At 50.6% G+C, this 13,038-nt stretch overlaps 1 protein-coding gene across 1 annotated transcript in view; it reads right to left on the bottom strand.

The window, feature by feature from the left end:
• The window catches only part of DOP1B (DOP1 leucine zipper like protein B), a 59,241-nt gene that overhangs the window by 26,950 nt on the left and 19,253 nt on the right, over positions 1-13,038 (bottom strand). Inside the window, exons 5-14 of the mRNA XM_054713529.1 lie at positions 12,714-12,903; positions 10,842-10,940; positions 10,441-10,564; positions 8,841-8,950; positions 8,502-8,616; positions 7,242-7,362; positions 4,581-4,700; positions 3,296-3,395; positions 2,453-2,644; positions 638-1,319 (exon numbers count right to left, since the gene is read on the bottom strand). Of these exons, the coding sequence (XP_054569504.1) occupies positions 638-1,319; positions 2,453-2,644; positions 3,296-3,395; positions 4,581-4,700; positions 7,242-7,362; positions 8,502-8,616; positions 8,841-8,950; positions 10,441-10,564; positions 10,842-10,940; positions 12,714-12,903 (1,853 nt within the window). The remainder of the gene's footprint in view (positions 1-637; positions 1,320-2,452; positions 2,645-3,295; positions 3,396-4,580; positions 4,701-7,241; positions 7,363-8,501; positions 8,617-8,840; positions 8,951-10,440; positions 10,565-10,841; positions 10,941-12,713; positions 12,904-13,038) is intronic.

Here is a 13,038-nt window from a genome sequence, read left to right as displayed (position 1 = left end):
CAGTCCATGGTATTTCATTAGGGCCCTGAGCCCAGACACTGCCCGCTATGGGTTGAGCTGTGCCCACCAACATTCTGTATTGAAGTCCTAACCCATTATATAGTTAATTACAGTGGATCACGCAGTGGCCCCAACCCAATCAAGCGGATTGGGTCCTTAGAGAGGGAGACCTGAACACAGGGGCACACAGGAGAGCCATGGAAAGATCGGAGCTACAACGCCGCACGGCAGAGCGCGGGGAGACGGCAGCGCGGCCCCGCCCACACCCGGCGCTCAGACTCTGGCCTCAGGACTGGAGAGGACACGTTTCTGTGGCTTAAGCCGCTTGTTTGTGGCACTTTTTCGTGGCGGCCCTAGCAGACAAATGCATAAATCTTTAACACCAGCTCCATGAAATAGTCTACTGGTCATCAAACACCCTTTATGCTCCAGCCCTTTTAGTGGACAGACACCCAACGTATAAGAATAAAGACCCAGCTTCACCCGTCTGCCACCGGCACACAGCTAACTAGAAACCACGGAGGAAGCGAGTGTGGCCACATTCCTCCCTGGACGACATGAGCCCTGCCCCTCTGAGACCTCAGCAGCCTAAGTCCCACGAGTCCCCTGGAGGGGCCACCTCGGGCCACCCGCTCACCGGAAGGCTGGAAGAGCGTCTCCCAGAGCCGCTCCGTCTCCTCCTCGGACAGGTGGATGGGGAAGGTGGCGCAGTCCAGCAGCAGGTGGCAGGCGGCGGCAAAGGCCTCCCTGCAGGCCTCGCTGGAGCCGCCCAGGTCAGGGACCACCCGGTCCACGGCCCAGTCTCCCTTTGTCTGGCCAGGGCTGCTGGGCAGAGGTGATGGCGGCTCCACATTTTTGGTCTTAAATGGAGACCCTCGAACTGTGAACCAGTCTGAGAGCATCTGCTTAAACTGGGGCACGCTGATGGGCCTGGCGTCCCACGAGTTCTTCCTGCCGCGGGGGCGGGGCTCCGGGCCCCGAGGCACGCCCTCGTCCTGCTGGCCTGCGGGCTCCACGGCCTTGCTTTCCTCAGTGGATGCCGCCAGCTGGACGCCAAAGATGTTCCTGTGCGCAAAGTTGGCAATCAGCTCCTGGAGGCAGAAGAGCGTCCTCTGCATACTCCCGCCCGACTTCCAAACGTCGTCTCTCTCAGGGGAGACTCTGGGGACCCGCAGGTGCTCCGAGAGCTCCGGCGACGACGCGCTGAGCCCAATCCCGCTGTCTTCGGACTTCAGGGCAGGAAACGAAGCCTCTTCATCACCTGGGATTACAGCCTTCGTGTCTAAAATTACGTCACTGTTTTCACCTTTTACCGGACTCTGCAAAAAACGGAAGTTTATAATGTGCATCTTGTAAGAGCAAGGGATTTGAATATCAGGCGAATTAGGCACACAGTGAATGTGCTCTTCCTGGTTTTAAGATCAGAATTCTCTACACCAAGAGGCCCCTGTGCACAGTGTAGAACACAGTGAGGACGGCACACAGGCCGGGCAGAGGCGCCGGCCCGAGGAGGGGCAGACAGACCGCCACGCTCTCCGGGTTATTTAGACTCTTCAGCATTAAAAAAACTTAGTTAAAAACAGTCTGACAGATTTAAGAATATGAATGAGGAAATTGGGCTGAGGGTAAAATAAAGACATGAAGAAATAAAATAAGAGGAGAAAGCTAGAACAAAGTTTTCATACACACACACACACATATACACATATGTTTGTGTATAGTAAGTCCTCACTTAATGTCAATAGATTTTGCAACTTTAAACCAAATGATGTAAAAGGAAAGCGGTTTATCATAGACTAACTGATAGAAACAGGAGTCGAGTTCCCATGGCATCTCATCGTTATAACAAAACGACGCCGTTCAAAGACCTGCTGTATGTATTTGTGTGGCTTTTCCAGAGATGAAACATCAACCTGCAATGAACCAACCTCTTTCCTTACACTGTTACTTAGATAACACCACATTAAGTTTAAAATTCCTTAGCATGTAACCTCTGGTGCTTTCTAGGGAAGACTGAAGAGTATTACACAATTTTTGAGACATTCTTTTTAATTTGTAGACGGCACATACTTAAGTTTACATCTTAAGTCATTCTTAGAACATTTTTCTCCCATGGCTAGAGCAGAGCCCCTGCCCCAGTGTAAGCAGATGATCTGCAATAGCTTTGGGGGAAAAGGAAGAACTAACTTTGCAACCGAGGCAGCAGGCGGTAACTAGTCTGTGGGCTGAGACTCCAGTCCCTCACACAGCTCATCCCGTGGGCAAGGGGAGGGGGCGAACATCCATGCTAAGAACTTGCCTAGAGTGAGGATTTGAGAAGTGTATTGTAGATCTCACTTATAGATCTTCCAGTCCTCACACCTATGCTAACCGACCCTGAGTTACTTTCTGCTCCCAGGGAGGCACAAGCTCCTTCCGGCTCAGGACCATTCTGGCTGCTCCTGGCACGTACCGAGTTTCTGCTCGTGGCCTCCGCATCCAGGTAGGAAGGCGGCATCTGGACCTTGCTGAGCACCTTGAAACACGTCTTCAGGGCGTGCGTGAGTTCGGGCAAGCTTAAAGCCTCCACGTCCTCGGCCAGAGGCTGCACCAGGCAGGCGAGCACCTGCGGGAGGTACTGGGTCTGCACCTCAGAGTACAGCTCCTGGGAAGGAGACACGGGCTAATGAACGTGGTTCGGCTTACAATCAGGGAAAAGAATGCCCCTCACAATGCTTCTTAAGAGAACAAGACAGTATTTCTTTCTGATCTGGACAAATCAGACTTCTGTCTTCTCCTTTCAAGTGGCTTTCCCCTTTCTAATAGAAAATCACTGCCACCTTTATTTCTACATCGAGGAAGTTAGCTTCCTTTGGGGAAACTGGCCACTACAGACGTTTACTAGTAAGCAGGAAATAATTCACTCCCACTCCTAAATACAGCATGACTTCAGCTCAGCCCCCTTAAACCTGGCTCAAACGTTACAACCCCTTCTAAACAAGACATAAAATGTAGCAGATTTGTTCAACAGGCCAACAAGACTAAGGACAACGAAACAGAACCCTGGCCGGTGGCTCAGTGGTTGGAGCATCGCCCCTACACCAAAGGGCGGCGGGTTCTATTCCCAGTCAGGGCACACACCCAGGTGGCAGGTTTGATCCTCGGTTAGGGTGTGTGCGGGAGGCAACTGATCTGTTTCTCTCACATTGATGTTTCTCTTTCTCTCTCCCTTCCTCTCTCCAAAAATCAATGTAAGAAATAAAAATAAAAACGTAACAGCAAGCGCGGAGCCATCCCTCCCAGCAAAGGCCCTCACCAGGGGAATGACGTCCAGCAGGAACACGAGGAGGGCGCAGAGCTCCGAGACCGTGGGGGCAGGGCTGACGCTCTTCTCAATGGGACTCGACTTTGCTGGTCTACGGAAGTCCCAGGAGAGAAAAACAGATCAAGTCTTTCTCCTACAATAATTCAAACATTTCTTTAATTTTCAATAAAACTTATTCTATTTCAAACATAATGAAATTAGCTTCTATAGTGCCAATCCTTAAGCTTTGGTGCCTAAAACCTCCTAACACAGAGAAGTATCGAGGAGTCTTGAGCCCTAGCCGTTTGGGACAGTGGATAGAGCATCAGCCCTCGAACTGAAGGGTCCTGGGTTTGATTCTGGTCAAGGGCACGTACCTTGGGTGCAGGCTCGATCCTCGGCCCTGGTCAGGGCACACGCAGGAGGCAACCAATCGATGTGTCTTCTCTCTCACATCGATGTCTCTCCCCCTCCCTTCCACTCTCTCTAAAAAAGCAATGGAAAAATATCCTCGGGTGAGGATTAACAATAAAAAATAAAAATAAATAGGTGTCTTGAATCTGCTTGTCTCCACAACGGGTTCATGTTGACGTGAGTGTCATCAGTTGGGATCAGGGTGGTTCCTACCCACATGGGATCCACACCCAGAGATCTGGAGCGCTGTCAACAGCAACCACTCCAGGCTCCCAGCCCAGCCCAAAGGCCTGCTCCCAGGGGAGGAGGCTGGCCAGAGCACAGCACAGGCTGGACACTGTCCACTCACTACTCCCCGGAGGTCACCACCACCCGAGATTCTGAGCTGGTGTAATTCACCAGATTCAAAGTGACATAAAGCTGACTATAGCAGCTGGAAAATGAATGCTTTTATCTGACCAGTTATACACTGATTTCAGAGGAACTTAAGGAGACTGATGATCAAACACTGAGTCTGGTCACAGAGCCACAAAGTCAAGCTTCCTTCACAGATCAAGCCTCCAGAGGGCTGTGCGAGGAAAGCGGATTTATCAGAGCAACTAGGAAATGCACGGGGGGCGGGAGGGAGGACTGGGGAGGTTCTATCCTTGGACTTTAATAAATGAAGAGGCGCAGAATTGTGTGGCAAAGATGATGGGGACCTTCTTAATGGCAATGCCTTTTATTCTATTATAATCTTAAGTGAATTCTTTCCAATCGTGTACTTAGCAGAAACCACCCAACTTTAGCCTGTTACATGTAATCTGAGCACAATACGCAGCTACGAAACCATGAAACCCTCTAATCCTTCTGGAATTTTCATTATCCTCAACTGGACACTTACCTAAAGCAATCCTCAAAACACCTCGTCATGTAGTCCCAGAGAAAGTCTGTGCTGAGGGAAGTGATCAGCAAATTCACCGTTTTAACAATCTCAGAGGCATTTCGGTTGTCCTTTATTGCACTGTAAAGGGAGAGGGATACTCATAAACATATCCTGTCTGACAAGAACACCATTCTGAAAAACAAATTCACTTTAGCATTCACAACTTATTTCTAGAGACCGACAAACGTGGTTTAAGATAAAAAGATCCCTCACTGTTCTTCTATGGAAAAGAGTATGTACAATGCCACCCTAAGCACTCGCTATGTGGACACATTCTCTTAGAAATAAGCTTAAGAGCTTTCGTAAAAGAAGGTGATGTAGAAAACCAGTTTCAGTCCCACTGTAGGCAACTAGATGCTCTACTGTTGAAATCACATGGCACAACCACTCAGGGGGGACATCTGGCTGACACTTAAATGTGTACCTTCTATGACTCAGAAACTGACTCTAGGGATTTACCCCCCACAAAGCTTTGCACACAGGGCACCACTGCAAGGTCATTAAAAATACTGAAAAGGTGCCTCAGTGGTTAAGCATCAACCTAGGAACCAGGAGGTCACAGGTTCGATTCCCAGTCAGGGCACATGCCCAGATTTCAGGCTTGATTCCCCATATGAGGCATGCAGGAGGCAGCCGATCAATGATTCTCTCTCATCATTGATGCTTCTATCTATCTCTCCCTCTCCCTTCCACTCTGAAATCAATAAAAATATACTTTTAGAAATACCAAAAAAGTGGAAAGCACCTAAAAGCCAACCAGTAAGAGAATGGCAAATCAGAATTTCTTACAAAGTGATAAATCCTTCCCGAGAAATCTAAGGCAACCATCATATCCCACAGGAGAGAGTAGAGTTACTCACGACTTGCATTAAAAAAAACAAAGGCAACTAGACAGTGTAATTTCATCTTTAAAAGATAGACCTCTCTCTTTCTACACACACACACACACACACACACACACACACACACACACACACATTAGTGGCCCGGTGCACGAAATTCATGCACGGAGGGGGGGTGGTTCCCTCAGTCCAGCCTGCACTCTCTCCAATTGGGGACCTCTTGGGGGACATTCCTCTCATAATCTGGGACTGCTGGCTCCTAATTGCTCACCTGCCTGCCTGAATGCCCCTAACTGCCTCTAACCCCTCTTCCTGCCTGCCTGATCTCCCCTAACCTCTCTGCCTGCCTGCCTGATCGCCCCTAACTGCCCTCCCCTGCTGGCCTGATCTCGCCCCCAACTGTTCTCCCCTGCCGGCCTGATCACCCCTAACTGCCTCCGTCTGCCTGATCACCCCTAATGCCCTCCCCTGCTGGCCAATTTGATTCTGAATGGTTGGTTTCTGTGCCAGTCAGCATCAAAAGCTCTGCCTCTTAGGCAGCCATTGGCTCCTCACAGTTCACCCAGATTTGGTTCTGATTGGTTGGTTTCTATGCCAGTCAGCGTCTCCGGGCCTATCTCTGGGCCTGATCAGAGAGGCGGGGCTGATCAGCAGCCCCCAGGGAGGCCCAGAGAACAACAGAGGCGCAGCTGCTGGCGAAGCCGGAGAGAAAGAGAGAAGCAACAGCTGATCAACAGCTGCCACGGCAGGTGTGGATCAGACCCTGCCCCTCTCTCTCTCTCTGGGCCTCTTTCTGGGCCTGATCCGCAGCCCCCTCAGCAGTCAGTGCTGGGTCACTGCAGGACTGACTTCTGGTGTTTGGTCAAGCCTTTGGTCGGTCATTATGGACCCTGGATTTTTATATATTAAGCTATATATATACACACTATATATTATATATACATTGAAAATCTAGAAGAAAATTGTTTTGTTTTTTCTTTGAAGGGCAGTGGGATTATGGGTAATCTCTTTTTTCTTGATCTTTGAATACTGTTATATTCTACAATGGGCATGTACTGTTTTCATATTCAGAAAAACAATATACTACTTGGGGAAAAATAAAGCAAACGCTAAGAATTCTTGGTACACTGACAATTAAAAAACCAGAAAAATCTTCCAATTGATTTAAATTTTCAATATACCCAGTGCCAATTCAGGCAGAAGGATATTATATCAAGAGTAAAGTAATAAGAGGTTGAACTATCTTAAAAAGAACAAAAACAGAAGAAAAAAAGAAGAAAAACAAAACATAGGGCTGATAGATAACTAGACACTTCAGGTCAACATATCTGCTGTCTCCCAAATGCTCCTCTCCTCCTGCCCTCAGGGTCCTGGAGCATGTGGCCTGGGAAGCCCGTACCTTGATCCCCAAAACTCCTCATCTCCTGAAGACTCATGTTCCTGGCTCCCCTTCATGGCCACCCGAAACAGCCTCCCCGCTGTAGTCACTACTGGGTAATCTAGATCCGCCTGCCTCCACTGACCGCTCTTCATACTTGACCAATAAACACTGTCTGTGCTTCCCAGGATAGGGCAGAGGCTAGATGAAACCCCTTTTAGACTCCTCCCGAATTCAGGTCAGTCACGTCCGTCACTTCACGTGGACTGACTCATCGTTATGATGACCTAGGCTGCATCTCCTGTCCCAGATCTGCACAATTTATGGTAAACAACAGAGAAGTGAAATCCTGGCATTGGGGAGGGAGGAAGAGAGTAAAGTGGGAGGCCCAGCCCAGACCTGGTCAGCAGACTCCCATTCTGCGTGTAGCTAAGCTGGAGATCGGAGCCAAGCGCGTCTCTGCAGTAGGAATAAAAGGCCCGGATGACTTCGAGAAACAAATCCCCAACCACCTGAGGCCCTGCAATGAAAAGGAAAATGGCCAGGAAAGATTAACAACCCATTTGTAAGTTAGTAAATGACACACACGGAACATACAGAGCAAGCATGTCAAACTCGTGGCATGCGGCCCTCCAGCCGTGAGTTTGACATGCTTGGTATGGAGTAACTCTCTCTATACAGAAGATTTATATCATCTAGAAAGCTCAGAAACTTACTTAAAGTGTAGCAATGACGTTAACTGGGGATGAGCACCCCTGAAAATGGCCAATATTTTTGTAGAGCTTCCTGTGTGCTGAACACTGCTCTAAGCCTTTTACGTCTATTAACTTATTTAATCCTCACAGCAGCTGCACGACCAGGTGCTAAATTCATGTCCTGATTACAGGTAAGAGGAATGAGGTGGAGTTCAGGTAACATCAAGCCAGATTCTGCTGGGTGGAGCAGGGCGCATGCATAATGTTTTGTTTTGTTTTTCTTGTCCTGAGCTCTCTTGTATTTTTAAAATTTTTTATTGAATTTATTTGATGACATTGGTTAAGTATGTGCAATGTTTTATTTATTTTTAAAAAATATATATTTTTATTGATTTCAGAGAGGAAGGGAGATGGAGAGATAGAAATATCAATTGAGCCCTAACCGGTTTGGCTCAGTGGATGGAGCGTCGGCCTGTGGACGGAAGCGTCCCGGGTTTGATTCCAGTCGGGGGCGTATGCCTGGGTTGTGGGCTTGACCCCAGTGGGGGCCTTGCAGGAAGCAGCCAATCAGTGATTCTCTCTCATCGTTGATGTTTCTGTCTCTCTTTCCCATTCCCTTCCTCTCTGAAATCAATAAAGATATATTAAAAAAAAAAATTTAAAACAAAAAAAACCCCGAAGCTCATCTGAAGTCTGATGTTTGATGAAGAAGTGTCCTTACAAAGTTGGCGCTGTGAGTGCTTGGCAGGCACCCACGCAGCCACGCACAATAGGAGCTCAAAGGATCTTCCTAACACAAATGTTCAAACCTCCGTGCAAAGATTTTAAGTGGTGCCCAGATAGGATACCTGAACCCCATACACGAATAACGTACTTCAAGATTCTGAAATTCCAAAGGTTAAATTCTATTTGAAAGGAGTGCTGACTTCCTCTCACTGTGTTTGGTTCCCGTTTCTAACAGTACCTATTTCCGGCTTGTCCAGCAGACTGGTGAGGATGCGGAAGGGCCTCAGGTACGCGGCGTGGCGTTCCTCTGCATCAGCGTCTGAGAACTCCTGGTGCAGCAGCTCAGCCAGACCCTGTGTTTTTAAAGCCACACGTGAGGACACTGTATACAGTGGGGCATGACCTGACTGGCGGGTCTCTGGGACAGAAAGGAGACCGGGTGTGCAGCACTGAGGACACAAAGGCTCCTGACCGGGTGCCAGCAACATGCCCGACGCCTACGCTGAGGTCCCGCAGAGGAATGTTCTGAAGCGCACGATCAGGAATTGGGGTCAACTTCCCAGAAATGTCCCTTTACCTCAACTAAAAGGTCCTTGGAATATTTTTCAAAAAAATACGAGGACTGATCTTCGTAAGAATCTGAGGTTTCGGATTCCGGCATGACGGTGTTTCCTTTGATGTCTGAACCTATGAAAGAAGAAGCGTCATGAGCTGTGAAGAGATCTGCACACATAAAGAGCATCAGACTGTGCAAAGGTCTCATGCTATGATATTTCTAAATATAAAATTCCTCCGACAAACCAGATTCCCAAGACCAAGGCACACGACCGCCCTCCTGACGGTGGAGAGCTAAGGGTCGGACAGACAGAATTCCATCTCAATGGGCACCAATTTGGTTTGTCCCACGAATTCAGCCCAATTGTTTGACAGGAGTGATTACCGGGGTCTAATGGAATAAGCATCATTTTTTAAAACCAGTGTTTATTTGGACAGCATCATGTGACATCAAGGCATTCTCATCTGTGCGTCCCTCTGAACGCTGGGCAGGTCGGGGAGGTCCGCAGAGCGAGGAGCAGCGTCCTCGTGGGACAATCAAAGACCCTGAGGCTCCTGGGGTGGCGGCAGGACACAGCAGGACCAGCCCCACTAGAGGGAGGTATGCATTTAACAAAATCCTCCTTTTTGATAAAAATGCTTCGAGAGCCTGTGAGTAGTCAGTGAAATCCTTCACAAGCTTCCATGCAATGACTTCTGAAACTTTCACAACCAGGGGAGAGAGGGAAGAAAGGGTCAAGGGGGCTTTCTGACTGTGGTGTGGTAAGAGCTATATGTTGGGGTTACTAACTACTCTGTATGATACCATGTTGGTGGATAAATGTCATCAGATATTTGTCCAAACCCCCCGTATGTACCACACCAAAAGCGAGCCCTAATGGGTGCTACGGACTCTGCAGATGACACATGCCAACACAGGCTCATCAAGGGTAACAGATGTACCTCCCTGGGGGCACGCTGACGACGGGGAGGGGGTGTCTGTGTGGGAAGAGGGAGGGTATGGGAAACCTCTGTCCCTGCCTCCTAATTTAGTTGGGAGCCTAAAACTGCTCCAGAAAAATTAAGTCTTTAAAATCGTGAGCGTCTCAGCCTGTGACTTCCTGGACCCTGTCCCTGTGAGACTGCCCACAACAGTCAAGGGCTCCTTTCCTCCAAGTTCACAGGCCGAGGCACAGCAGCACGCGCCCCACGCGCCCAGTTACCCAGGTGTCTCCTGAACACCTCCAGGCCACACGCACTCCCATCTGCGCAAAACCGCCTTTCACACGCACTCCACTCCACGTCTGTGGGTTTTCTCACAGCCCTCACCCTGTGGAACTTCTCTATAGCAACTGGCTTCTACTTGGATACGGTTTAGCGGCAGTTTTCGTGGTATTCCAAGCTTTTTAAAGGGGAATTCGGTTAGCATTTTTAAAATCTCATGTATTATCTCCCTGATTTTAAAGTAATAGCTGCCAACGAGGCAGAGTGCGGTGGGGACGGCAGGGCCCCGCCGCCCAGGGCCACAGGCACCGGGTTACGTCTCCACATGGGAGGACTCGGACACATGCCACCGGATGGAAGTCTGCCACCGATCCGCCGGGGGGTCCCTGTACTTGCACTTGCTGTGTGCGTCGCAGTACCTAGCAGCCACGCGTACAGCCTCCTGTTCAGAGACATGTCTCTCCGCAGCAGCGTCTGGGCGGCGGCGGCCAGGATGCGCACGACGTCGGGTCTGAGCAGGGGGATGGCTCTCTCCTCGGAATCCTAGCAGGACAGGGAGACGGTCAGGTCAGTGGCTGACCTCCTGGCACGCGGCCCTTCCTCACTGGTCCCCAAGCTTCCTCCTAAAGGCAGTTCTCCCGGAGCCCGGGGACAGAGCTATTCCATTTCTGCTACGTGACCAGCTCCTCACAAATGTGAACAAGGACCTTCCAGAGGCTGAGAGCAAATGGCCATCACGGAGCAGCTGCTCACCTCCCGAGACCAACACTGAGGTCGACCCCGCCCACCGCCTCCTGGGAAATACCGGGGACCGACTCACCAGACAGGTGTACAACGGGAAGAAGAAGAGAACGATTTCCAGGGTATTTCTTTGCACCAGAACATTTGAGTCCAACAGGGATGCGCATAAAGCCCTCACCTGCAATGATACACGATACAGACGTTTCCCTCCCACGGCGTTTAACGTCATCTGCAGGCTACTCTTTGGTCATAGAAAGGAACGTAACTTTTCTGGGAACCTGAGCCTGCCCTGCTAAACCATGAGGAGAACAACAGGTACAGACATGGGAAGCCTGGGTTCGAGCTCTAGGCGCTGGGGGCTGTGACGTGGGGAGGCCGGTCAACTGCAGCCCTCACCTGCTCGTCTCTGAGCCAGAGGGCTTTGGACCACATGGTCGGGTTCTGAGACCTCAAATTCTAGGATTCCAGAAAGGAGTGTCTTTAGGTTCCAATAGGTCTTTTGGCTAAACTCAAACTCCAAAGACATTGTGTCCAATGGACTCCAAACCCATTCAGTACCTGTTTTGAGCGTCTTTTCTGAGCACAGAAGGTATAGCACAGTTGCATAGTGGATGATGGGAGTGTAAGACAAATGTCAATAAAAAGCTCTGAGACTTCAGCAGAAGAGAGGGAGAGACCTTTATTCTGGAAAAACCATGACGCTTTGTGGAAAAGCTCACAGGAAGCTCACAGGGCAGGAAGCATCTCCATGGAGACCCCTGGAGAAGATGGGCGGGCAGCGAGTGCAGGAGGGAACCCCGTGAGCAAACACAGCATCCCCCCCCTCCCCCCCAGTTTCCAGGCCGGGCTGGGCGGTGGCTCTGGGAGGGGGGGGGGGCCCGAAGGGGAGAGGGAGGTATTTGGTGGGGTGGGAGCAGACTGTTAGACTTTGGACAACAGAAGCCAGGTATTTTTCACAGTGTAGACATGAGCAAAGCCGTGCAAACCTCTCAGCAATAGGAAAGGAGGGGATGGTAGAGAATGGGAGGGAGAAACTCCAGTTAGAAATTATGCTGCGGTCCGGAAGCAAGACTGCGGAAGTTGGAGCAGGACCATGAACATGGAGAGACAGACAGACAGAAGCGGAACCAATGGGCAGGAGAGAGGGGACGTATTTATGAGGCTCTCCCGGGTGCTAAGCACAGTGCAGGGCTGTCATCAGTCTCTTCATTAACCCTCAGAGGCCCGTGAGGAAGGCCTATTATCCCCACTCTGCGAGGAGGAAGCGACTCAGGGTAAGTAATTCACACCAAGGTGCTGCCTTTCTCACAGCTGGATTCCATTTCCAACGTCTCAAGTTCCAAGCGAGGGTGCACCACTAGGTGGCGCTAGACAGCAGGCCATTAAACACCCAGGTGCTTTTGGAAAAGCACCAAGACCTGGGAAGTTCCTGTTTTTTAAGGTCATGAGAAGGCATGTCACAGCCAGGAAGGAGAGCGGTCCTTGAAGGGGAGGGACGGGCACCAGGGGAACCCCGACAGTCTAGGTTAGAGAGCAGCCAGCGGAGAGGTGGCTGGGGTGGGACCCAGGCAGTGGCCAGAGGAGGAGACTCCTGGGCGGGCAGTGGGCAGTGGGACGCAGGCAGAGGAGCGAGCAGGGTTTTATAAAACAGCAGAGTCTGTGCAAGGCTCTCAGGAACTTCACCCCTAACGTCTGCTGAAGAGCAGGGCCTCCTGCAGGGCCCCCTCGCCTGCGATCGACACGTGTCCGAATATACACACCGCAATGCATGTTAAACACAAGCACCGCCATCCTGGGTTTCCTTGCACCTGGGGACACCCCCACCTCGTCTGGCTCAGCTGCTCATCATTACACACACTCAGACTCCACTGACGTCCCTCTGTGGCCCCAGAGACAGCCCGTGACTGCGTGCCCAGCAGCCCCACACCCCCAGCGAGAAGCCAGCACCCACCGTGAGCTGGTGATCCGTCCCCAGCATGTGCCTCTGCTCCTTGCCGGGCAGGTCCCTGCTGATGTGGCCCACCACAAAGAGCGAGGCGGGCAGGCGGATGGCCGGGCTCGCCAGGACACTCCCCCAGAGGGCAGCATAGAACACCTCTTTGCCGACCACCAGGGACAGTCTCAGGAGCAGAGCGTCTGTTCTGTGGACAAGAGATTACAGAGTTTACGGGCTCGATCCCCACGTGCCCACGTCTCACTGCGCTGCTCCAGGAATGGCCCAGCTCGCTCTCCCTGGCCATGGAAATCACTATTCTGAGCTGCTCTCTCGTCTTTCT

The sequence above is a fragment of the Eptesicus fuscus genome, chromosome 3, assembly GCF_027574615.1.
Source record: "Eptesicus fuscus isolate TK198812 chromosome 3, DD_ASM_mEF_20220401, whole genome shotgun sequence".
NCBI classification, from domain to species: Eukaryota; Metazoa; Chordata; class Mammalia; order Chiroptera; family Vespertilionidae; genus Eptesicus; species Eptesicus fuscus.
The sequence above is the reverse complement of the archived record's forward strand: the minus strand, read 5'-3'. Positions and strand labels throughout refer to the sequence as shown.